At 42.0% G+C, this 27,549-nt stretch overlaps 1 protein-coding gene across 2 annotated transcripts in view; it reads left to right on the top strand.

Moving 5' to 3' along the window:
- Positions 1-27,549, top strand: part of nsg2 (neuronal vesicle trafficking associated 2) — a 61,480-nt gene that overhangs the window by 29,270 nt on the left and 4,661 nt on the right. For both annotated transcript variants that reach the window (XM_020537335.2, XM_020537336.2), the window contains exon 4: positions 18,979-19,089. In XM_020537335.2, coding sequence (XP_020392924.1) covers positions 18,979-19,089 — 111 coding nt within the window. The remainder of the gene's footprint in view (positions 1-18,978; positions 19,090-27,549) is intronic.

Below are 27,549 nucleotides of genomic sequence, written 5' to 3'. Positions count from 1 at the left end.
TGCACTGCCCAGACCCCTCACCATTTCTGCTGACTAAATGTTTAAGTCACACATTGTCAATCAGAAGGAAAGAGTCCCTCCTTTTTGCACTTGATTTGATCCGTAAGCATTTTTAAGGTATAAGTATAATTGCTTTGGTGATAAATGTGACACCCATTTAATGCACAGCATTGTTGTACAACCAACAATGAAGGAAATGACTGATAATTTTTCTCGTGTAGTTTGAAGAATGAATGTTGAGACTAATAGATGAACTGTCTTAACTAGTCATTTGTGTACAGATATATAAATATGTTAAATTGACAGAGGAAAGGGTTAGCTGGCCCATTATACCTCCCAATGATGTATGGTGGAACTCAAGCATTTTAATCCCTGCCCAATGATCTCCTGTGTGGGGCATGGTCCACAAGTTCAGATAGTATCTCTGCATGTGCATATAACACTTCATTTACCCATAATAAAAATGTGTCAGACATGTCCGAGCCCATTCGAGGCATTCAAGAAGGAATTGGATGATCATTTGATAAAAAATAGCATGCAATGGTATGGGCAATAAGTAGATGATTGGCACAAGGTAATGACACACATTTAATGAGCCTGTGGAAGCATGATGGCCCAAATGGCCTCCTGAAACATAACACATCTGTGATTTCGTATAGTACTAAGATTTAATTGTAGTCATTTTCTCCTCTAAAGCCACAGCACTTATCACAAATCTTGATATCTTCTGCAAACTGGCAAAGAGTTTCTCCCAGTGCCTTCAGGCAGGTCATTAACGAAAAAAAGGAAAGTCAGTATCTGTACTTGTAACGCTGATCCCCGTGGAAATCTGTCAGCAATTGTTTTCAACGCAGCTCCATTACCCTTTAATAACAATCCTCTGCCTATAAGGTTGGAAATAATTTATGCAGTCCAAGATCTAACTGCTCATCCCACTGGACTTTAGCTTATTTAATAGCCTATTGCATGGCACCTTGTCAAAGCTCTTTGAAAATATACTTATATGATACCAACAAGACTGGCTACAACAACTGATCACATACATTGCTCAAAAATTCAACCAGTTTTATAAACCCTCATCTTTTCCATAGCTGTGTTGGCCATGTCTAATAACCCCTTTTCAGCCAGGCAGTTGTACTGAGTACCTTTTAATGTTGTCGAAATTGTGTTAATTATATATGTAGTTTCCTTGTTATGGCTTGTTCTCTTTTTGAGTATTGACAATATGTGGATCTCCTTTCAGTCTGTGGAACTAATCCCGCAACCTAATGTGTTGTTGTTACGTTAATGATAGGGGTTCATTAAGCATGATTCTAATTTCTTTGGACACCTTTGGGTGAATGCCATTAGGACTAGTAACCTTACATATTTCAAGACCCCTTATTGAATGCAATATATTTAGTGATTGTAATGAGGTCAGCCTGGTGGACCTCTATAGTATGAGTTCCCTGATTGGGGCTGTTAACCTGGTCTAATTAGGGACCTCTGGCTGATAGATAAGAACAGGGGTGTCAGACATTCTGACACTCTGAGCGCTGGCTCTGAGGAAGTTGGATCAGTGTCAAAGACTCTCCACGTGTAAATAAAGGGTGACTTGATAATGGGATACCAGCCTCTGTGGAGTTATTTCAGTATTGACCTGCATTTGTACAGCAATATTTTTGCAGTTAACAGTCTGCTGTATGATTGCTAACTAAGCATTGTGTGTTGTAATACACAGTCTTTCAAAGTAGCTATTTAAGTTCTCTGCCATGTCTTGGGAGTCCACCTGAATTAAAGCTGAGGAATTCTTTAATGGGTCAGTATGATTCGTTAATGACGCTTTGACTCCTGACAGAACTAAAATAATTCTGTTGTTGCAGCTATCATTTTTTTTTCTCTTCTCTAGTGATTTTTATGTTTATACGAGTTTTACATTTATGCCTGTTTTCATTTTCTATGGTTAATTCTGATTTGTTCTTGTATAGTTAGCCACTTTAGGTTTATTCTGCGATTTGCCTTTCTTGTGGCTTCCTAGCTTCCTTTATTAAGCAAGGATATTGCCATCCTGGTATGAGGTTAAGCATTGAACCTAATTTAAGTCCTTAGCCATCCTTGCAAATCTAGCTTTCTTGAGATCTAGAACTAGCAATTTTGATTTGCTTTGGCTGAATTCAGCATTCATTTGAATGGATAATGATGGCCTTGGTTTAAAGTTTCATCTGAAAGACTACATCTGAAATACAGCACTCCTTCAGTACTGCAAAAAAAAGCCAAATTAGATTATGATATACCTTTTGAAAATGTATGGAATGTACATTCTATCACCATGTGAGCTAACTTATTTTTCTGTTGTTTGAGAGACATGATGCATTATTTTTACATTTATAAGGCTGAGTCTCAACCCGGAGAAACAGGTAGGTTACTATCAGCTAAGAAATGGAATAGAACTTCATGAGCCATCCTTGTGCAGAAAGTCAGATGGATGGACTTGTAAAATAAGACTCCTTGCCAAGTGCAGTGTGTCTGTCACTGTGAGTGATGGGTGCACTATACATCTGTGGCCCGAATTGAGGCCCTTACATGGACAATTAACAGCCCACTTACGTGTCTCATTCTATCACCGTTCAGATCCAGTGGGTGGCTGGAGAGGTTCAGTGCTCCGCATTCACCCTGACGGATTAGACCTTACAGGCTGCTGGCCATTGAAATGGGGAGGGTGCCTCCTTTATGGGTTCCCAGTGCAAATCAAAGGACCCACCCACAGTTGCCTCTCCCTGTGTTCAACCGTGTACCTGCTCTGGACAGCATGATGTTAACCACTTATAGAATCATACAGTTTGGAAGAGGCCATTCGGCCAACAGAGTCTTTACCACCATGTTCCAATCTTGTTGGGTGCTGGTGGTTAAATCCACTTCCTATTTGAATCTTTCCAGTTAATGTTATCTCCATTCCAGTGCAGGTAGTTCTGCTATAGCACGTGTTTCGTTAACGTGAATTGGCTGTAACGCTATTGATGAATAATGGATGCTGGTTGGATAACGCAAACTTTCTGCTGTACAATTATAGTGATTTTCTCTAGCAATTTCCCTATAATGCAATTTTCTATGGCGATTTTCTATACCGCAAGGCTACACTAGAACACAACTATCGTGATATAGGAGAATTACCTGTACTGTCCTGTTTTGGTTTTAATGTGCGTGCTCTAGTTGTTCAGTCAGCGATTGTCCTGTTGTAGGATTGTACACTGCATTAGTAGGATAAGAATGAATCAACCTCTGTAGCTGTACATCCTCTTTCTTTTGTTCTTTTTGATACCAGAACAATTCCTGTTTACCCATCTACCCCCTCAGACCTACTACATTGGCTCACAGTTGAGTAATGTCTTGATTTAAAAATTCTCATTCTTGTTTCAATAAGTTTGAACCTCCCCATCTGTGACATCCCCTAGCCCTACAACATTGAGACCTCTGCATCCTCCCACTCTGACCTCTAACACTCTACTGAGGTGTGACCTTATAGAGGTTTATAAAATCATGAGAGGCATGGTTTTTTCCCCAGGGTGGGGGAGTCTAAAACTAAAGGGCGTAGGTTTAAGATGAGAGGGGAAAGATTTAAAAGGGACCTAAGGGGCAACTTTCTCATGCAGAGGGTGGTGTGTGTATGGAATGAGCTGCCAGAGGAGGTGGTGGAGGTTGGTACGATTACAATATTTAAAAGCCATCTGGATGGGTACAGGAAGGGTTTAGAGGGATATGGGCCAAATGCTGACAGATGGGACCAGATTAATTTAGGATGTCTGATCGGCATGGATGAGTTGGACCGAAGGATCTGTTTCCATGCTGTATATCTCTATGACTCTGTGACTTCATTATTAGCGACATTACCATCAGTTCTTCGACGTAGGCCTTAAGCTTTGGAAATCTGTTGATTTCTCATTGTTTTAAGTTCAATTAACTCGGGCCAGCTTGGCTGAGGTTGTGAATTTTTTTCACTAAGTGGAAGGTGCATGGCTTTTTTTTTGAATGGTTGCTTGCTGCAAGGCCTAGTGAGATGAAATTTGGGCAAATTTCATTAACTTTTACCAACTCTGCCCTTGTTGCAACCCCATCTTACCATGTGCCATTCTCTGAACCATTTGCCAGTCACTGCATATCTGTGGAAAGACTGGTATCCATTGTGTCCATTATCCATAAGAGGCTGCAGGGCACCTAGACAATTGTTGGCAATCTGGCATTGCAACTCACTGACAATGTAATGGCAAAGCAGCTCATGAACATAGTCGTCATGGCTGACACTCCCTTGCACGTACAACCCCATTCTCTCACCCTACATACTTTTTAAATGTTAGCTCATACAATTTATTTGTCCTTAGCTACATCCCATCTAAACACACTCTCTATAAGTCACCAACACCCTGCCCCAATGTCCACTGGACATCCACGTCTCATCATGCTGCAGTCGAGGAACATGACGTGGAGGCAAGTGATCAGACAATTCCAAACGTGAGCTTTTATTTGCAGTCACCACAAGTGAACACAATCAAAATGCATGGAGACTACATTTTGCCCCCACAATGCAAGCCGGTTGCTGGCATCTTGATCGGAGCAGTTTAATGTTTCATGATGCAACCGGCTTTCAGCTACTAGAAGCGAGCACCAGTCAAGTCCTATCTGGCTTGTAGCACCCAATGGAACTGAGCTCTGTCATGCACTTCCTTTTTGCCGAGGTCCTTAACCACCTCCAACGACTGCTCCTGTTCCCTGTTTCTCAGCATTCGGCACATTACCTTGTTGTCTGCTCCCATCGTGCAGAGCACAGCTCCCTGGTTTGATGAGGCACATTCAGTTGGGAATATACCACTGTAGAGTAGTCTAAGCAGCAGGACCGCATCTTCAGCAGCCCCATTGTCTGCTCTGTCACGGGTCCCAGCTGAAGATGGACAGCATTGTATCTACGTTCTGCATCAGTTAGAGGTTTGTACTATGATGGGCGTCAGCTATGGTTGCAGAGGGTAGCCTTTGTCTCCGAGTAACCAGCCTTGTAAGGCATCTGGACCCTCCAAATGTACCAGTTACCTGAGGGTACTCCATGATGTAGGAGTTGTGGCTGCTGCCAAGGTAGTAGGCAGACCCCTTCAGGAAGTGGTAAATGATGATCACGGATCACCTGGACATAAATGGAATGGAGCCCATTCCTGTTGATGAATTCTGTAGCGTTGTGATACAGTCCTTTCAGTGTGTGCAGTCAATGGCACCCTGCACCTGGGGGAAGCTAACTATGTTCCTAAATCCTACAGTCCACGCTGTAGCGCTGACCTCATCGTCAAGAAACAAAATGTGATGGCTGTGCCGGCAGCTACATGTTAGACTAATGCCACATCAATACAACAGTGCTGATAGCCTTTGGCTCTGACTGAGCAACCAATGTGCTAACAGGGCATTGCACAGCAAAGCAAGGCAAGGCAAGGCATGGTTGTGAGAATGCAATAAGGAGCTACATGAGGGAGAAAAGCGAGCAGCCCTGAGGTGCAGCCCGGTCCAGTCAGTGAGCTGGGTGCCTGGCCCTGTGTACAACACCTCCTTGCAGCAGCCTTTCCATGCTAGTTGGCTGTGCACCCTGCAATGCAAGCCTGTTCCTTCTAATTGTTCTGTAAGTGAACGAAGGAGATGTCCTGAGGGCTTGGCCAATGTCAGAAGCCAATGTCTGTGAATTGTACCTTTCAATTTAGTAACCCCATTGCAGGTTTTCAAATTCTGTGTGCAGCAATGAATTTTGGAACCAGAAGTCAATGTTGTGATATGTGCGTGGGCACATCATCATGTGCAGAACCTTGGGGTGATTGCACACACGTAGAGGAAACATTGCATGGATCGTGTCTGAGACAGTATTTCATGCTGAGCAAATGAAAGTTCTTCGTAGTCAGCAGCAAGCTGAAGTCCCTAGGTACCTGCTCTGAGTTTCACGCTGAGATTTCTTGATGGCTAGCTTGTTTGGCCTGTTTGGTAAGATAGGTAGCTGAGTATGCTGTAGCTTTAATGATGCCTTTTTCTTAAGCTATTCCCCCCCTCCTTTAATGGGTACATTATCCTGCCTGGCAAGAATCTTTTCTTGCTGCTTGGCTTAATGATTAAAAGATGCGGGGAGTCTGTCCTGATCTCGAGACAGGTCTTGCTAGACTTCTCATCTGATTCTTCCACAAATACCCATGTCAGTCAGACCCCTATAAGATTGCACCTGGCTGTTAACCGTTACGTCTGTCAGATTGAGAAAAAGAAACTGAAGCTGTTGACCGTAGACTCCGGGTTTTAAAAGCCTTGTGATAAAAGTCACAAAAATAGGATTTTCAAGCCATAGACATTATTGCAAAAAAAAGATTGTGCGTATGATTTTCAACCAGTGAGGATGTCAAGAGATAGTAGGAACTGCAGATGCTGGAGAATCCGAGACAACAAGGTGCAGGGCTGGATGAACACAGCAGGCCAAGCAGCATCATAGGAGCAGAGAGGCTGACGTTTCGGGCCTAGACCTTGATGTCAAGAGGAGGATGAATTTGTCAGCTGGTTTGTTTGGAATATAGAGAAGACCGAAGAGAAAATTCAGACAAGGTTAATCATGGTTGTATTGATTTTTATTTTTGCACAGTACCTTTCTTTTTCCACTGGGGTCTAGTGTGGAAGTGGTGCTAGGATTCCCAAGGCTAATTGGGAACATTAAATCACGTCTTGCATATTTCTACCCTGGCCAAGCAGCTCTGAAATGTTTCTTGAACTTGGAGCACTCGGCCCAGAGATAATGACATTACCCACTGCGCTGTAAAGCCCAATTAATATTGATAAAACATAGACAGAGAAAGGTTGGAGATGTAAGGAATTAACTATCTGCTTTATTTTGTATTCAGTGCAGGAGTTCAAGAAGTGTTTTAGCAAAATGGGAGCAAGATTTGAACTCTAGATTGATTTAGACCATAGAGAGAGATAGGCCTGTGGAGTTCTTTCTAACCTGAATATATCATATTCCACTTACAACTGAATATGGAAGTTTTATATTTTGATGTAATTCCTCAAGATTTTGCAACTAGGGACATATTTGATGCCCAGTGGAATTATCTTTTATCATTTTGCATTGAAAGTTGCTTTCTGAATAAAAATCTGGTAAGATGCTTCCATTGTAGGTTTTTGCATGTCTCAATCACCTCAGATGTCGCACTGTTCCTATTCAGTGATGTGGAGATCTTGTTAACAACTCTGATTAATAAACTCTGCTGGCAGACGATTGTAAATTTTACAGTGAATCTTAGACAAGTCGCTGTAATTCTCTTGTTTGGTGCCACACTGCGAGACAGAAGGGGAAGTCCAACTGTGCTTTGATAGTTGGCCAAGCCACACTGCAACATGTCTTTGGTAGGAACAGGGTGTCTCTAGCTTGCTTGCAGTTTTGTTTCATTGTATATTGGGGGTGTACAGTCCTCATCTCCAGATGGAAAGCATGTTGTTGAAAGCTCCTCCAATCAACTGTGAAGTATCAGACAACCAAGTCTAGTGATTGCTTGGAGGGGGGAGAATTCCTCTGTGAATAATTACAGGGGGTGACTTCCTGTGTGAATCATTTATAGCAGTTTGTCAATTCTTTGTGTTAAAAATTCATACAACTTTTGGCGTCTGTTCATGTGTCTTATTTTTCCCTGATGTTGAGAAATTAAAATGCAGTCTGGTCTTACTTCAAATGTCTTCAATTTGAATAATCTGATCACTCAGATCTAAGCATAAAATGCAATTTGTGTTATTTGTATAACTTAAATTTGTGAACAGCTTATATTTTGTTAACGTGAAAAGAAACTTTCAATTATCGGTATTGTGGCAAAAGGTTTTCTTGAGCAGATTGCTTAACATTCGATCAGAGATTTGCCATGGGAACAGGATCCTACCTGAGGATGTAAAGTCTGTGTTATCTGGCATGCCCAGGTGGTGCTGGATAATGAAAAAGTGATATAACAGGGAGTTACATTTGTCTGGGCACAAATTGCCTTTTGAAGGGTTGAGCAGAGAGGGAAAGTATTTGGGGAGTCAAAAAGCTCTGGTAAAGCAGGGCACGACAGTACAAACCCCACAACTGAATACCAGGCTGACACCAAAGCTGATTCCATGACCTTCTGAATGGCTTTTCTCTTTTAAAAAAACAATTGAGCTGTCAATTTTATTCTCAGTTGCTCCAAGGAGTATATCTTTGTTCTAAAAGAATAATCAAAACCGACCTGATAATGTAATGAATCGAATTAAAGCTTAAGAATATCTTGTGCAGATTTACAATCTACTCCTGTTTGCTATTACTTTGTTAAGGAATGCATTATCTGAATATCGAATGTGACTGGCTTTTTTCTGAAAAAAAGGAAATTCTGGTTACTAGAAAATTCTGGTTATGGAGTGCCGGATAAAACACAGTTTACTGTACATTCAAGTCAGATCTCAGCTGATGAGAGTGACTCTGATACTACAAAATGTGGTATTAAATGCTCAGAAAGTAGTTACTAATTAATCCAGCAAGTCTGTAGGAACAGACTCTAGTTTTTGCAAGGGATTATATTTCTTAAATGAAACTCATGTAATTTCTACAGTCATGTGTTTCATTAATATATTTTGATTGTGATTTTTACAATGTAAAGCATGAATTTATGAGACAAAATGTGTTAGGATGTGCATTTTAAACATGGCTAAATATATAATGTGGTCACTATCACCCAAGCTGTGGATTTAGTTTGTTTTATTCCATCTGTAGCAGATATGATATTTAGAACAAAGTAAGCTGTAGAACATTATTTTGTACGTGTTTGTGTGTTATTTCTACACACTGAAACTTTTCCTTTTATTTATTCACTCGTGGGATGTGGGAATCTCTTTCAAGGCCAGAATTTATTGCCCATCCCTAATTGCCTAGAGGGCAGTTAAGAGTCAACCACATTGCCGTGGGTCTGGAGTAACATATCAGCCAGACAAGTTAAGGGTGACAGATTTGTTTAGAATATTCCATATTTGAAAGCAAGCAAACTTCCATGCATACAGCTCTTTGCTACTTCATTTTTTTTTACATAGGACTGAATTTACCCTTTTTTTATTTTGCTGAAGTGTTTCTCTCGGGGAGATTGGTGGGCGGTCTGCCAGAACCCATGTCAACTTCTCTCTCACAATTGTTTGCTCTACAGCTCATCCATAACGCAGTTGACCTCTCTCACACCCAGCTCACGCAACCGGAGTGCGAAAGTGCTTATCGCTCTTAGGTCTTTTAAACGTCACCTCCACAGCACATCAGATGCTGCAAGCCAGAAACCACCGCATACTGTAGTACTCTCTTTCATCGCTGACGAAAGCGTGGCCCAGAAAGGGAAGCTGGCATCCCGTCTTGCTAACAGAGACCTGGAGGTGGCTGTGAATGGGGGTGACCAAGCAAAGAGCAGTTGCCACCATTCTGCCAAAGGAGACCACACCACTAGGTGCAGCCAACCTGGACAGAGAGCAGCTCGGGTCAGTGTGGTCTCCAGGCTCAGATATAATACACAGCCCTGCAGGAAAGAGGCTGAAGGGTAAACCCCAGAGGTCCATAGACTGCTCTGTCATTAGAAAGAGAACTGCCGGTGTTTAAATTGAGGATCGCCTCACCTCAGGCAAAGGGAGAGGCTGAGAAGGCAGCGTCTTCATGGTGACCTCAGCTGGTAGGGGAACAGAACCCACACTGCTGGGCATCACCCTGCATGGGTAAACCAGCTGTCCAGCTAACCGACCATTTTCTCACCTCCATCTCTCTCTCACAGGCCCACATCTCCTCCAATTCTGCTACTCCTGCTCACCAAGACCCATGGACTGCAACTCCTCACTACTGTATGCAACATGTCTATTCACCGGCTCTCACCTGCATCATCCTGCCAAGCCGCTAACACTCCCTGCTCCCTGCTCCCTGTACTTCCTGCTCACTCTCTGGGGACACTTTGTCACCTCCTTCTCCTGCATCACCACCAACTGCTATCCCATCCATTTCCAGAATACAGATTCCCTCAATTTTACGCTTTGGAGGGAAAGAATAAAACTGAGTAGAGAGGGCCAAGAGCAGCATTGGAGTGGTGGATATCTGGTATGAGGAGAAAATGCTGGACTTGGCTATAGAAGAGGATGACTATTGATGTGGGAATACAGACCTCTGTGGATAAACAAGCTAGTGAGCTTCATCGTGCTGTTCTGCACTACTCTCACAATAATGCTAGCAATAACTCATTCTTACCTTGAACAAGCTTTTCTCCCTTTTCTTTACACCCAATTCCCTCTCTTGTGAACAAGCAAGCTACAGTGAAAAAGAGGCCAGCACTGCATATGCTCAGTTGAACCTCTGCCTCTCAGGAGGACACTAGTGAACCTTTGAAGAATGCACTGGCATGGGTTTCACCTGCACCCTTCAGAGACTCCCCTGAATGGGTTCTCTTTCTAGATTAGACTCGGGAGCACAATCTGGTGAGCCTGTGACTGACCCATCTCCGCAGCTAGTCGAGGTGGAAATGCCCCAGCTCTCTGCATCGAGAGAACTGTCGGAGACTGGGCAACTGTGCAACTCCAAGCAGAAGGCGATCCCATGGACTCAGCCATTAGCAACTTTTTCAGATGCATAGTCAGCAGGCAGGTTTATCAGGACAATCAGTACTCTGGATCGTAGGACGGACGAGTGCACCAACGTTATCAGGACCATGCTAGCCTCAGCTTGCTCAGGCTGGCTACTGCCATGGAGACTTGGGTTCAGCACATCCATTGCTGTAGCAATTGGTGTTCAGCATCAATGGCAAGATGAGAGGAGATGATGGACTTCGACCTCTTGGGGAGTCAGGGTAGTGCCATTTGCTATATGAGCAGGCTGTTCAGACATCCCAAGGATTAAAGAAGCTGTAGTGGCCAAGCATTGCTCATCTCTCTCAAACAGTCAATTCCTTGACTCTTCCAGTGGTGGAGGAGTGGTTCCAGGCCATGGCTGAACCCGTGTACCTGACAATGGAGACTACATTATCCCAGCTGTGGTGCCATGTGGGGACTCAGGACACCTGAGTGTTCACAGACTGAGGGGTGGACTTTGTTTTTCTGGCAGCAAGGACTCACGGCTGAGGTAGGGGAGTGATCTAGCTGTTTCCTTTTACTTTTTTCTGTTTCTCTTATTTCTGCTTCTGTTTTTAATCCTGTCTTTTGTATACTAAGATGGCGCCAGAGAATGGTGACTTTGTACACTTTGTGGAGGCTAGGTGGATTAGCCGTGAATAATGCAGAGTTAGGGTAAAGGGGATGTGTCTAGGCTGAATGCTGTACAAAGGGTCATAGTGGACTCGATGGGCCGAAGGGCCTGCTTCTGCACTGTAGGGATTCTGTGAATGATAGAAGGGTGTAGTGAAGCTGCTTCACAGTTGCTCCCAACCTGCTGCCTATCATGAGGGACTGTAACATTCAGATACCATATGATGACTGAAGCTTTAAAAGCTACCGAAACTCAGCTCCATGCCACGTTACTGCCCTGTCTCAGTGACTGCTGTCTCCGAACACTTACAACTTGTAAAGTTCAGATACTTTAAGGTGGGATCAGCTGAAGATACTACATATAGAATTATATAAATAAGAAAACATTTATTCAACATTTAAAAGGTTCGAGGGATGCAGCAATAACCAGGCACTGTGGACTGACCTGGGGTTGTTTGCCATATAAGCAGCAACAAGGTACACAATGGCACAATGATATTAAGTCCAAGTTCAGCTCATTCATCAAAAAAAAACCAAACAACTGCAGATGCTGAAAATCAGAAACAAAAACAGAAATTGGAGTTCTGGTGGAATCTACGGAGAGAAAGCAGAGTTAACATTTCTAGTGATCTTTCTTGTAGCTAGGAAAAGGTTAGTATATATACCGAAGATGGGGTTGGGGAAGCGGGGAGGAGTAAATGAGAGGTGGAGATGGAGACCAGACAAAGAGAACAAAAGTTGGATAGAAAAAGGATTGGGTAAGGGTCAACCTGGGGTGGTTAATAGCTGCTAATGCAGACCATTAGTAGCTGACAATAGGATGGTTGTGGTAGCAGCCCATGTGACGTGTGTGGAGATTGGTTAAGGACACAGGAGAAGAATTTGAGGGCCTGAGCACCTTCTCCCTTCTTGCATTCAACATTGCATAGCTGTGCCGTAGTCTCCTGAACGTCCCTTCTCCTTTGTCAGCTGTAGTTGTGAAGGACATCTTGCAACATTAATGTGGCACACCCTTTCTGCGTTTACTATGAGGCATCTGCCAGAGTGATCCAGGCAGTGAAAAACTCATTTTAATGAGGCTTATGAGGGTTCCACTATGGCCCTGGTGGAACCGTGGACAGCATTGATGCAAAATGGAGATACAATCTGGGTGCCATCTGCCATGTTTGGAGGGAATAGCCCTTGTCTCCCAACAGCAATCCCTATATGGCCTGAGGACCTTGGAAGGAGACAGGATCCTGTGATATCCCTAGTAAGTACGCATCATGGTGGTTCCAGAATATTTGGGACGCACCTCCAGAATCTGACCTTGATGATCACAGATGAGCTGGATGAAAATAGAGTGGAATCCTTTTATGTTGATAAACCGCAGGTTGGTGATGGGACAGTAAAGCAACATGAAAGCAGTCTATAGCAACTGACACCAAGGGAAGCCAGTGATGGTGGAGACTCCCACTGCGCTGGCTGTATGATTCTCCTCGAAAAGGGGGAAGGTTGTAAGCAGGTGTGATCTAGAGGAATTGGAATCATTGACATCTTGGATGCATTTATGGATTGAGGATTAGGAGATGCCATGCTGATTCCTACTTGGTCCTTGGAACAAGCTGCTGGTATAAAGGTTTGACAGGCACTGGGATGAGATAGTCGCCAAGTTCTTCTGAGCATAAGTCCTGTTCCAGCAACGGATACAATTTAGTGATGATGGCCAAGGACATCCTTAGTCTGCACTTGCACTGAGTTTCTGACAGTTATGGTTAGAGACAACAAGGGTAGATCTGGGATCTAATCATTCTTCTCTACCTCTTTGAGAGATATTCATCTGCAAGCTCTCCATCCTGGAGGCTGTGTGGCAGTCGTGGGAGTTCTTTTTGCTGGCTTGGCGACAATGTTGCAGTTTATATCTTCTTTAACGCAGTAGTTTGATTCTTTAATAAGGCTACAAGAAATTCTCCAAGTACTGGTTCCATCTCAGATGAGTGATCAGATAATCTTCAGGGAATGTTGGAAATAAAATAGCATATTGTGACGTGTTAGAGTTTCATACCTTGTGGCTTGGAGGCTTTGTCTTCGCAAGGAGGCCTTTGTCATTTCTAGATAAGGAACTTTGAACTTTGTAACCGTATGCAGATATATGTTGCCGGATCAAAGCGCTAATGCTACACTGAGGGATTTCTCCATCATAAAAAGAAGTGAGAAGGACAGGGGCAGCGTATACAAGGGAACATTACCACCTGCAAGTTCCCCTCCAAGTTACTCACTATCCTGACTTGGAAATATATTGCTCTTCCTTTTAGAGCCACCAAATCAAAATCCTGAAACTCCCCCCTCACAGTATAGTTGGTTTGCTTACAGCACATGGTCTGCAGTGGTTCAAGAAGGCAGCTCACCACCACCTTCACAAGGGCAAGTAGGGACAGGCAATAAATGCTGGCCAGCCACTGATGCCCATGTCATGAGTGAACAAAAAGTGATAGTACTCCCTTATCAAATAGAACCACCCTTTCACATTGCATACTTTCGTGTGAGAATGTGGCAGCTTTGATGTGATGTGTTCTACTGTCAGATGTGAAAAGTTATGCATAAATTACAAAGCTAAGTGAGACTTTTTTTCTCATGTACCTGCATGGCTTTGTATATCTAACATTACTTGTGGGGAGGGGCGCAGTTAATATAAAGTATGTAGCAGTTATGATTGCTTGATGTCATAAGTTTCAAGGTTAATGGATGTCAAAAAAAATGGACCCTTCAATTGAGTGCAATTTGATGGCAGATGGATGGCATTATACAATCAGTAGATGCATGATTAATTGCCCCTATCAGGGTCTCACATGCAAATTTTGGCAACCACTTCTGAAGAGAAAAGCAGTAACTTACTCCACCTATTTTGCCTGCAGTGGCAGCAATTTTGTTTCCCTTTTGTGCAGTTGAGTTTGGTGTAAAGATGCCAAGGATTCAACTTTGTGTTCATGTGAGTGTTTTATGTTAGTGTCCCTGTGTTCCTGATGTACTACTCGCGCTTACCCCATTTTTGTTCAGCTGCTTTGCATGAGGGTTAATCTTCCCCGTTTAATCCCTGAGCCCATGGCTTTGTGAGCTGCCGTGCCACATGAGTTGGCAGACACTCTCCTCATTTGAGTCTAGAGTGATTGTGACTTGTGGGAAAATCCGTCTCCCAGCTTCCTGTCACCTGCTATGCTCTTTAAAATCCTACCCTTCTGTCTTAAATTCTCCATTTCACCATCAGCACTCCCTTTTTCTGCTCTGTGCAGTGAAGACCAACTTGAGTTTTCCACGTTTTCCCAGGGCTTCACAAGACTCTCCCCTTTGAGATCCCTTACAATTATTATCCAAAATCCCAGGATTGACCATGCTTCATCCCCTGGACTGATTTGGGAAGACAGCCTTAACTGAGCACAGCTCAACCCAAACCCTGGACTGATGTCTCCACAAAATCCAAGAATAATGTGCCTGCAATCCAGGCTGGTTGCAGAGATTGGATGATCCCTTTGACTAACTATTGTGCTACAGGCCATAGACCCCCTCCACTCCACTAAGGATTGCTTTCCTGACTTTCAAACATGACCATTTGATGAAAGTGCACGCACTTTGTTTGCTGTCTGCTGGCACATGCTGTAGATGTTATATTGATGTAGCATTGAGCAGTGTAGTGCCTCACAGCAATATGTTTATCTGCTCGACTGTTCTGTGTTCTGAACCAAGACCATCTGCTTACCTCTCTCTCTCTGCGCTAAGTAGCAATAAAACCAGAGAAACTGGTAGCCTGTAACTTAGGACTGAGGAGCTTATACAGTATAAAACAATACACACGAGAGGGGCTATCAGCCTCTAAGCTAGCACATAGCTTACTTTCCTAGCACTCACTCACTAAGTGGCACAAGATGCATCTTATCTAGATGCATGAGATGTGTCTGTGCATAAAGCAACCTGGCAGAAGCATTGCAAATCATCAATATTCCTGACCTCCAAAGTGAGATCCTGAAGGGCTGAAGTGTTATGTGAGCTGGTCCAAAATCATCCACGATAATGTGCTGAGGCTGGTGATTTGGCAATAGCCACTTGCAGGGAAGAAAGATGAAGAAGGATGGTGCCTGTGGGGCATGCAAGCAAATACTGGTGATGGTAAAGTTGGATGAAAGCTCAGAGAAGCAAACCACAAGCTGTGCTGCCAGGTAATCGCTTTACCATGTTGGGAATGGCTCTGTCTAGTTTCTTGGGAAGGGAATGGGGAGCTGCATAGAACTAAGGCAAACCTAGCTATTAATGAGATGCAACAATGTGGAAATAAGATAGTCACCACTCAATTCAGATCTCCTTATTTATTTCCCAAATACAGAATTGGAAACTTGTTTTCTTATTGGGAACCTGTTTTTTTTTTATTCTTGCTCTATTTTCTTAGTTTTCTTGCTATTGCCCGTGCCATTTAAAGCAAAGGAAAATTCTATCTTTGGTATTAAATTGAACTTTTACTTGTTGCTTGACTTATTTGAACATGCCTTAGGATACTACACTCAAATTTTGAGCAGCAATTTTTGATGGTCTTCTCGAATGACTGAGTGGCCACCCTGTTCTTCACACAGTAGTAAACAGAAATGCAATCTGAAAAGGAAGATTCGTATCTGGAAGGCATGCTGAACAATGATGAATCCAACAATTATAGGACCTGTGAGCTCTCTGGTAGTAAAATATAATTCTCTGCGATGGATTTTCGATAAGTGACTCTTGCATGCTAACTGGAATGATGTTGCGGTCAGATAGACTTGGATGATTTTGATCAGGGTGATTCTAAGATAGACAGACAGAAATACAGCTGTGACAGACCCTGTGGCCAGGCATCAGTGCATGCATATGGTATGCATCATATGTCATCAAGCTGGCACTATTGCGCTATGCCTCATGGTGACTCCTTATTACACCTGGGGTCAGACCTCACACATGTTTTACAACTGCATTTTCAACCACAGGGGACATTTTTGATGCAAGCTGTCAATATTCCATAGATGACGAGCACTGTTGGCATTCAACTGCATTGCACATTGTTGATCCAGTAATATATGAGAATAAGATGACCTGGACATTTTTATCCTGTGTCTGTTTGAAACATTTCCTTCTGTTGTCTGTATATTGGCAACGTTAGATCCAATCACAGTTAACTGGCACTGATATATGCATTTCATTACACAAAATAATTTGAGGGCTCCTGACAAATTAAAATTATTTAGAGAATGGAGTCTGATCAACACACAGTATCAATTCATCTAAATTTAAATCATATAACCCTTTTATGGGGAAGGCCTGAGGTTTATAGTGCAGGAAGCCATTAAAACTTTAAAAAAAAAATGACATGAATCAAAAATGCAGTCATTTAGGTTTCAGATGCCTGAACCTTACAGAAATAAGGGAAATTTGGGGTAAAGTACAATTCGGTATAAAATTAAACTACAGCTATTTTGTCAATTTCACATTATTTATTATATGTTATTTGCTTGGTTCATCTGCCCATTGAGTAGAACATGATCATATCACTATCTTGCTATTATTTTTAAAATTACAGTAACACAAACCATCTGTCCAAAATACCATTTTGTTGATGGTTAATATGTTTGCTCTGCTAATACTTATGCTGAAGAGCAACTTTTCTGTCTTTTTTTTAAAAACTGAGCTCCCTTTCATGGAGACTGATTGTAATCAATGACAGGCTTCCTAATTTGGCACATTAGATTAATATATTTTGTAAAATGCAGGTTATGCTCAGTAAAACATTGTTTGGTGCACACTTCTTTCAGGTTTTGGCCATTTTGTGTCTTCATGCATTCTTGGCTGTGTTGGAGTTGAAGCTAAACATTGAAGACCATAAGAAATAAGCAGGACTAGGCTGTTCATTCAGTCCCTCGAGCCTTCTCCATCATTCAGTTAGGATGATTGATGATTCAACGTTGATGTTTGACATGTCCACTTTCCTGTCCTTTTGCCCCGAACCCTTGATTCCACTACTAAACAAAAATCTATCTATCTCAGCCTTAAATATATTCAAGGACTCTGCCCCCAAAGCTTTCTGTGGCAAGGAGTTCCAAAGACTCTCAACCCTCAAAAGAAATTCCTCCTCAAAGCCGTCTTAAATTTGCACTCCTTTATTCTGAGACTATGCCCCCTGATCCTAGACTCCCCCATAGAGGGAAAGCATCTTCTCGGCACAGTCTGCTAGTTTACTTTATTGTTTTTCAGGAAATTCAGACAATTTCTGCCTGTCTGATTCAATTGTTTTCTATACAGTCCTAGCCAGAGAAACCTCTGCTGTGGCTTCTTTTCCGACTTCTGCACCATTGCAACTGGAGTCCCCTAATGATTTGTGCTTCATGCCTGACTATTTCTCACTGACCAACATTTAGCCCAGTGATTTATAAAATCAGATAGCTCCTTATATCCTGCTCGAGCAACCCTGCAGGACCTGTCTGAGCCAGGTTGCTTGAAATTTGAAGTCTTTCTTAGAGAATGTGCCTAGAATCAGTGTCTCGCCTTGTGAATGTTGATGAAGCTCAAGGAGCAACGCCTATCAATCCTTGCACCCTTGGATAAATGTGCATCGATCATATAGCATGCTATCTAGGCCCTAAGAAACAATGAGGTTCATTTCTGTCCCTGAATATTCAAATTCCCAGCTAAAGTTCTAAAGAGGCATCTTGCACATTTTTTGAATCACTTTTTGGTGGTTTGTTTTAAATGATGTTAGTGATAATTAAGATCACCAATAAATAATAGTCATAAAGGAATGGCCTATATAAAGCTATGAATTGAAAACCTGTTGCAGTCAATTCTTTTCTAACCTCAGTAGGAACAGTAGAATAGTAATTTCATTCATTTCCTAACAGTAGAGAACTGTGTGCATTTGTTTGCATTTTGCAGTTTGAACTGTGTGGTATTCTTTGCCACATTTGATTTCTTGTTTTGTAGAATCTTAAGATTGTATTTATCTTAATAGTTGCAAGCTTTGCGAACCATTGGATCTCTTGTGGGTTTCAATCCAGATGTTGGAACTAATGGACCATCATTCAATATTGTGTACAGATACAGATCACACCATCATAGATATCCCCCTTATGAATACATTTCACAGTCAGTTACATTATCTTGCTTGAAGCATGGAAAAATAATGTTTTGTAGTCGTGAAAATTGATTATTTGTATTAATTTGTAATCACTTGATATTGTCTACATTGCCTTCTTCTTTCATTTATAAATTATGCTGCAGAACTTAATTTTTGGTTTACCAGAGGTTCAAGGCTGCTCAAAATAGTTGTCTACAAAGCACAGTTTTTAAGGTGAAAAACTACATGCTAGAGTTTACTAAGGCATGCAGCGTGATCAGTCCATGCCAAAAATGCAATATGCACCATATTGGTTGGGTTGTTATGTTGTTTTCTAATGCACTTGCATGGAGCTGGTATCAGCATCAGTTCTATCAATATCGTCTTATGATTCATTTTGTTATCTGGATGGGATACGGTGAAGAGAATGACCAGCTCCAATTTTCTTAATTTTCTGTAATATTCCATACTGAATTGTCAGGCCAATTATTATCATTTTATCTTGTCAGTAATAGCCTGTAATGGTGATAGAACAATCCTGCAACATTTTAATGACAACAGTCTAGTCTCCCTGAGATAAATTTGGAACCATATGTAATTCCCTTAAAAATAATACTGTACTTTTCATTCTTTTGCAGGTCACAGTTCTCATTCTCTTTGCACTGGCATTTCTTACCTGCATAGTGTTCCTGGTGGTGTACAAAGCTTACAAGTATGAGCACAGCTGCCCAGATGGATTTGTCTTCAAGGTGAGATCCTCCCTTTGACAAATTTAGGAATAAGGCAATATACAAATGTTCTATAATATCCAATTTGATTATACACTGTCATGATCACTGTGAATTTGAACAGTAACTATATTTAGCTTGCACCAAGTCCAATTCAGACTAGGAGAAAGTAAGATCTGCTGATGCTGGAGTCAGAGATAACACAGTGTGGAGCTGGAGGAACACAACAGGCCAGGCAGCATCAGAGGAGCAGGAAAGTTGACGTCTCAGGTCGGAACCCTTCTTCAGAAAGGGTCCTGATCTGAAATGTCAGCTTTCCAATTTAGACTAGACTTGACATCAGCTCTCAGTCGACGAATGCATCATATTTTTAAAAAATAACTTATTTTTATCTTTAAATTCCTCCATAGCCTCACCTTGACTTATTTTGTTCTAAGCTCACTCAGTTCCACTGCTTTCTGAAAAATCTTGTTTCACTAATTTCACCATCTTGCACACCTTCAGTTTCTTTTGCTTTACTATTACCAGCCATGATTTCAGCTGTCTAGATTCAATGTTCTGAAATCCTTCTGTCAATCACTTGTTCTTTCTTTGAGGCTCCTTAAAGCCTACCTCTTTGACTGAGCTTTATTGTCATTTGTCTTATTATCACCGGTCTTGATATCTCCTCATTTGCCTCAATCCTGTGAAGAACTTTGGGACAATTCACGTTGAAGGTGCTGAATATTTGAGTTGTTTTTATACATTATGAGTAATTTTCTCAATAATATTCTTCTTTCCACCTCCTCCCTTGAAATTATTACCTAATTGATGGGGTTTCTCTTCAAGGGTTGACAGCAATGCCACAGTACCTCAGTCAAATGGTTATTATTGACTTGTGGGTCAGCAGGCTTGCACTTTGGGAGAGACGAGTTCATATGAACTGCTCTGGTCTTTCTCCCAGTATCTACAAACATACAGGTTTTTTAGACGATAGTGGTCAGGAGTTAAACCTGGATGATAATCTTCTACCTTAACCCTGGATACATAGGGATTTTCCACTATGCTTAATATCTAGTCAAGGTTACCAAATTCAGCACAAGTCAGGAATCAAACTTGGAAAATATCTGGTTAGAGACAAAAAAATTGCAGATGCTGGAATCCAAGGATAGACAAACAGGAGGCTGGAAGAACACAACAGGCCAGGCAGCATCTGGAGGAAAGGAGCAGTCAACATTTCAGGTATTATCCTTCTGCTTCAGTCTTGAAGAAGGGTAATACCTGAAATGTTAACTCCTCCTTTCCTCCAGATGCTGCTTGGCCTGTTGTGTTCTTCCAGCCTTCTGTTTGTCCACCTTGGAAAATATCTGGCTAGATACTTGCAAAAGTGTTTCAAATTTGCCTATTCTTGGCTCTTATTCATATTGCTTTTGTCAGTGCTGAAGGGTTTATGTTGTTTTTCTTGGTTTGAGTGTGTGATATTCCTCTAAAGAGCTTCAGTAGATTAACATTGTTAACGTTGTGCCACTATTTAAGAAAGGTGGTGAGGAAAAGCCAAGGAACTTTAGATCGGTGAGCCTGACATCGGTAGTGGGAAATTTTTGGAGGGAATCCTGAGGGACAGGATTTACATAAATTTGGAAGGGGAAGGACTGATTAGGGATAGTCAACATGGCTTTCGGCGTGGGAAATCGTGTCTCACTAACTTGATTCAGTGTTTTGAAGAAGTTATGTAGAGGATTGATGAGGGCAGAGTGGTGGATGTGATCTGTATGAACTTCCATAAGGTGTTCAACAAGGTTCCTCATGGTAGACTAGTTAGCAAGGTTGGATCACATGCAATACGGGAGAACTAGCCATTTGGATACAGAACTGGCTCGAAGGTAAAAGACAGAGGATGGTGGTGTAGGGTTGCTTTTCAAATGGAGGCCTGTGACTAGCGGTGTGCCACAAGGATTGGTGCTGGGTCCACAGCTATTTGTCATTTATATAAATGATTTGGATGTGAACATTGGAGGTATGGCTAGTAAGTTCGCAGATGACACTAAAATTGGTGGGGTAGTGGACAGCAAAGAAGGTTATCTCAGAGTATAACGGGATCTTGATCAGATGGGCCAATGGGCCGAGGAGAGGCAGATGAAGTTCAATTTAGATAAGTGTGAGGTGCTGCATTTTGGAAAGGCAAATCTGGGCAAGACTTATACACTTAATAGTACAGTCCTGGGGAGTGTTGCTGAACAGAGATCTTGGAGTGCAGGTTCATAGTTCCTTGAAAGTGGAGACACAGGTACTTAGGATAGTGAAGAAGGCATTTGGTATGTTTGCCATTATTGGTCAGTGCATTGAGTATAGGAGTTGGGAGGTCATGTTGTGGCTGTACAGGACATTGGTTCGGCCACTTTTGCATGCTATTCTGGTCTCCCTGCTGTAGGAAGGATGTTATGATACTTGAAAGGGTTCAGAAAATATTTACGAGGATGTTGCCGAGGTTGGAGGGTTTGTGCTACAGGGAGAGACTGAATAGGCTGGGGCTATTTTCCCTGGAGCGTCCGAGGCTGAGGGGGTGACCTTACGGAGGTTTATAAAAACATGAGGTGATTGGATAGGGTAAATAGGCAAGGTATTTTTCCCAGGGTGGGGGAGTCCAAAGCTAAATGGCACAGGTTTAAGGTGAGGAGAGTAAGACATAAAAGTGACCTAAGGGGCAACTTTTTCAAGCAGAGGGTGGTGTGTGTACGGAATGAGCTGCCAGAGGAGGTGGTGGAAGCTGGTACAATTACATTTAAAAAGCATTTGGATGGGTACACGAATAGGAAGGATTTAAGAGGGCCAAATGCTGACAAAGGGACTAGATTTTTTTAGGATATCTGATTGGCATGGATGAGTTGGACTGAGGGTTTTGTTTCTGTGTTGTATATCTCTATGACTCTAAGTGATTTTTTACGTGCTGACTGACTGACTACTTCTGCCACATTTGGGAGATTTGAGTGCATGTTGTATTCTAGAGTAGTCAGGAAAACAGGTAGGTTCACCAGCCTTTTTTGCTGCTGCTACACTGCCTGTTTTCAAAAACGGCATCCCCAGGATATACCAAAACACTTCGCGCACACTCAATGAATCAGAATCATAGGGATGTACAGTATAGAAACAAACCCTTTGTTCCAACTCGTCCATGCTGACCAGATATCCTAAATCAATCTAGTCCCATTTGCCAGCATTTGGCCCATATCTCTCTAAACCCTTCCTATTCATGTACCCATCCAGATGCCTTTTAAATGTTGTAATTATACCAGCCTCCACCACTTCCTCTGCAGCTCATTCTATACATACACTACCCTCTGTGTGAAAAAGTTGCCCCTTAGTTCTCTTTTATATCTTTCCCATCTCCCCTTAAACCAATGCCCTCTAGTTTTGGACTCACCAACTCTGGGAAAAAGACTTTGATTATTCACCCTTTCCTTGCCCCTCATGATTTTATAAACCTCTATAAAGTCACCCCTCAGCCTCTGATGCTCCAGGGAAAAAAGCTCCAGCCTATTCAGCCTCTTGCTGGAGCTGAAACCCTCCAACCTCAGCAACATCTTTTCTGCACCCTTTGAAGTTCAATAATATCTAATGTTTGTAGACAAACAGTGATCAATTTGTGCATGATCCGAAAGTAGCAGTAAGACAATTGACTAACGAATCAATTCTGGTGATTTTGATCCAGAAGAAACATTGGCCAGGAGAATACTTCTGTTCTTCTTCAAATAGTGACACGGGATGTTTTGGTATTCAGCTGAACAGACAGGGCTTTGGTTTAATATTTCAACTGAATGACAGGGTCTCTAGAAAGTGTTATATTTTAAACATCACTATACTTTGTTGACCTCCACAGACAACAAAAAGAATATTGAAAGGAACTTTGTTGGATTCAAGAGACAGCTGGTCTGCCTCAGTGATTGCTACAGTCCAGCTCTTCTCCCCACTTTGTTAATTTTCCCATAGGCTTTGGATGGAATCAACATGGAAAAGCAACTGAGTCCACATATATATTTTTAAAAATCATGTAACAATGGCCATTATATGATTTAAGATTTGCTTTGGAAAATTGGACAGAAAATTTGAGCTTATAAATCAAACTGTGGCCATTGCCCCAAGGGCAGCTATACTTGACTTAAAATACTAATGCCCTGGGTAGCCAATTCTGTACTTTGCTGAAGCTATTTACTCAACTGCTTGATGCTTTGTAGCTGCTGTCAGTTTAAAGTTCAGTTCAATTCACTGAGTAGGATAACATTGCTGCTGATTATATCTAATGCTGTCTTTTTGTTTGCTCGTCCATGGATGGCAATGTCCTGTGCTGCACTGGATGATATGCCTGGATCCTGAGCCAGAAGCTCCAGATTTGAGTGCATTCCTGTGGCTTCATGGCCAAGGGAGCTGTGTTCGCAGTCTTACCAAACAGACTGAACATCAATCGTAAATTCTTCCCACACACTCCAAAGGCAGGTAGCAAGAGAGATCAGGAATGTGGTGGTGATGGGAAGAATGCTGGGACCTCTACCACCACTGTCTGGTGCTCCTGGCTACAACATGCATTTGGAAGAGCACGTTCCTATAGCAACTCAGATTTCCTGAGTGGATGAAACACACCATCATGTAGATGGTCCAGAATGAGTTTCAGGCAGGCACCAGTATCAGATTATGTTTGAAATCTTTCATAATCCTACCAACTCCAAACTCATCCACCTTGCTGCTCAGTCTACAAAACTGACTGCTTCAGTATCTGGGAACGATGGTTTTGTGGGTAGGAGTTGCATTTAGATTTGTGCCATAGACTAGGATATCCTATAGTGACCTGAGGCAAACGAGGAAGGTCCATAAATGTTCTTGCACTGTCATTGGTGTCTATAATAAACAATCAAAATTTTTGCCAGTAACATAATCAGGAACATTTGGAAAATGCAAGTGTGCAGGCATAATTTTCTTTCGAAACTCTAGAGCTGCCAAGCTCACCATTAACTTCGGGTTTCAAACTATGAATGCATTAATTTCCAGGGTATCTAGAACAGCAAGTTCTTACAAAGGTATTTGCAGATTAGAAGCAAACAATTCAGCTCAACAGATTCCTGTGGGGTTTTTACTCCACATGGCATCACTTCACTCCTACACTTAATCTCTACCAACATACCCTTTCTATTCTTTTCTCCCTCATGTTATTATTTAGTTTGCCCTTGAATGCATCTGTAACTGCCTCAGTGACTTCATTTAGTGGCAAGGTTCCCATTCTAACCACTCTCAGGATGTAGATGTTCCTCTTGAATTCTGTATTGGATTAGTAACAAATTTATTCCCATATTTCTGGTTTTACTTCTGTATGAGGTCATATTTTCACCACTGAGGCAGGTAACTTAAGTTGGGAAATTTTCCAATTAATCAGATGATCTGGGTTAAAAGCACTCTGAATCATGCAATTGAACTAGCCACCAAGGACAGATCTCCAGGGCAACATGGAGATGAAAGGAAACTAAACTTCTAACATCTAAGATAGCTCGCACCCATACATACTTGATGGTGAAAACACTCCTATTCATACTTAGACTTAGATTTAATTGTCATGTGTACTCAACTATACTTAAGACAGCTTTTCCTGTGATAATTTAAAGAGGCTATTAATCAACTGTGAGCTCATAATGTTCTGCTGAGATCAAGGTTTAGAAAATCAGCCAAGCATCCACAATGACAGTAATAATGCTTGGGGAAAGGTCAACAAAAATAACCCTGTTTGAAAGTATCTGGTGACCCAGTGGTAGAGTCCCTACCTCTCAGCCAAAAAGACCAAGGCTCAAGTTCCACATGCCCCAGAAGGGTGTCATAACACGTCCACACAGAATGATTTTTAAAAATCAAACTATTGAACTAGCATGACTAGATGCTGCTTTTATTTTCTAACATGCTGCCAATGGGCTATTAATCCCTTATTTTCTGCCCCCCGCCCCTGAACACTGCACTATGTCTGGCCCACTTTTCACCTTGACTTTCCTTTCTATCTGGTGCCCTACCCCTACCAATCTAGCACCTTGCCTTCCCATTACCCTCACCTCATATTTCCCTTACGTATTTACCCATTTACAGGAGCTATCAGTGACTGTATATGATGCTGGATCTTTAAATTTGCAGATTACGGCAACTGACTGTTTCGAGAAAAGGGATGTAGTTTGCCTTCCCCAGACTGTTCTGTGCTACAAAGGGACCTGTCAGAATGAAAGTCTGGTTTCACATTACTGAATGAGCTCAGATTGGAATCTCCTCTCAGAAATGTAGAACTCTTTAGTTACATTAAAAAAGGGAGTGGACTGACAATCTGCATGTGATTGCCACTCCTCAGAAAATTAGACCCTTGTATCTACATGCAAGTACTCTTGAGCCTTGAGTGTATCTCTATGTGAATGGATCAAACAATAGGGCTTGTTGTATGTTGCAGTTTTAACTCTTAGAAAGGTAGAATCATCTGATGTCTGGAAGTATGACATAGAAAGAATAAAACCCTACTTGAAAGATTAGGTGTGTAATCATATTTTCACTTGGTTAATGGAAAGGCAGAATTTCATTATTACCTGCTGTAATGCCTGGGATGATATGCAGTATAGTTGCGCTTTATTTTTTGAAAATTTATAGCAGGAGTAGCTATTCACAATTATTATTTTTGCCAAAATGCATCTTTACTGCCTCAGTACACTTAATGAAAAACATTCACATTTTCATTACATTGATGTCATTAAAATTGAGTTACCATCAGAACCATCTCATTAGGATTGCCACACTTTCATAAGTCAGCAAATTTACTTCTGTGAAATGTGCTGTGATTTCCTAAATTCAGTTGGTGTCAGAAAGATGCTGCATATTGCTACAAGACTCAGCTATAATCGACTCAGTTGAGAGATACTGGACTGTATGTTAGCAAGAGGAAAGAAGAGCACCTAACCCCAGGGTCAAGCTGACTTTGGACTTCTGCTGCTGAAGCAGTCTGCTGCAGCTCTTTTTTTCAAAAATATTTGTTTTCCCATTTTATGCACATTAACTCATTGCAACTGTTTCTGTTGTACTACAAATCATTATCCATTTTTAATACATGCTAGGATATAAATATGCAGTTTTGAGTAATTGAGCATATAATCAGCGAATCATAGAATCCATACAGCGTGGAAGCAGGCCCATCGGCCCACTGAGTCCTCACCGACCCTCTGAAGAGCATCCCACCCAGACCCAACCTCCTACCCTATCCCTGCAACCATGCATTTCCAATGGCTAATCCACCTAGCCTACACATCCCTGGACATTATGGGCAAATTAGCATGACCAATCAACCTAACTTGCACATCTTTGGACTGTGGGAGGAAACCCACGCAGACATGGGCAGAATGTGCAAGCTCCACACAGACAGTTGTCCAAGGCAACAGTGCTAACCGCTGAGCCACTTTGCTGCCCTTGGCATAATTTCTACATAACTGCTGAATATTAATATTTTGAATATCATGTTAGATATCCAAATTTTTTTCTGAAGTGTGGCGATGAGCGTTATAAAGCCAAGAACACCAATGTCCACCACAAATGGGCAAGTCCAGCAGATCTCTGTGATGAACAGGTTTCTTACGGGGTCACCTTGTGGGTTTTTGGTGTATCTCTTCCTGAGACAGCAATGTCCCCCTTTCCATGAAGCTGCTGGCTACCATTTGATACAGTTACAGTAACTGTAACACTAAGGTCCAGGAGCAGTGGACAGGGCAGAGGAGTCAGAAATAAGAACAGGAGGGTGACCCTGTGGTTATTGCACCTGATCACTGCCCCCACCACCACCACTATGAGACAGATGGAGATCTTCCCACACCAAACCAGCAGGCAGTCCACTCCATTTTACCATTCAGCTGGGCAGCCATTCTTCTCAGATGCCAGGAAATTAGATAATTGTAGCGATGGCACAGAGAGAGACCCCAAATTGATGATATTAGGGCAGCAGGCCAGAAAGATAAAGCTTGGCCCTTCCCAAGAACCTAGCACTGGGGAAGGTGGAAGGTACTGCTTCACAATACCAACGTTTTCCTCTCGTTCCACTTTCTCCATTGCTTCTCGGAAGAGGAAAGGATTCTGCTTGTAGGATCTTATTGAGACAGAGAGCAACGAGATTTGAAGTTCAAACAGAGGAGGCTGAGGGACAATGTTGCGGAGATCTTTAAGGGCTGGGTCAGCACAGCTTCATCAAAGAGAGGTCATGCCTAACAAATCTGACAGAATTTTTTGAGGAAATAACAAGCAACTTAGACAAAGGAGAGCCGGTAGATGTGATCTATTTAGATTTCCATAAGTTTTTTGACAAGGTGCCACACATGAGGCTACTAAATAAGAGAACAACCTATGATGTTAGGGGCAAGCTAGTGGCATAGACAGAGGATTGGCTGACTGGCAGAAAACAGAGAGTGGGGATAAAGGGGTCTTTTTCTGGATGGCAGCTAGTAACTAGTG

Source organism: Rhincodon typus, chromosome 1 (assembly GCF_021869965.1).
Source record: "Rhincodon typus isolate 14 chromosome 1, sRhiTyp1.1, whole genome shotgun sequence".
Taxonomy (NCBI): Eukaryota; Metazoa; Chordata; class Chondrichthyes; order Orectolobiformes; family Rhincodontidae; genus Rhincodon; species Rhincodon typus.
This window is presented reverse-complemented; position numbering and strand designations above follow the sequence as displayed.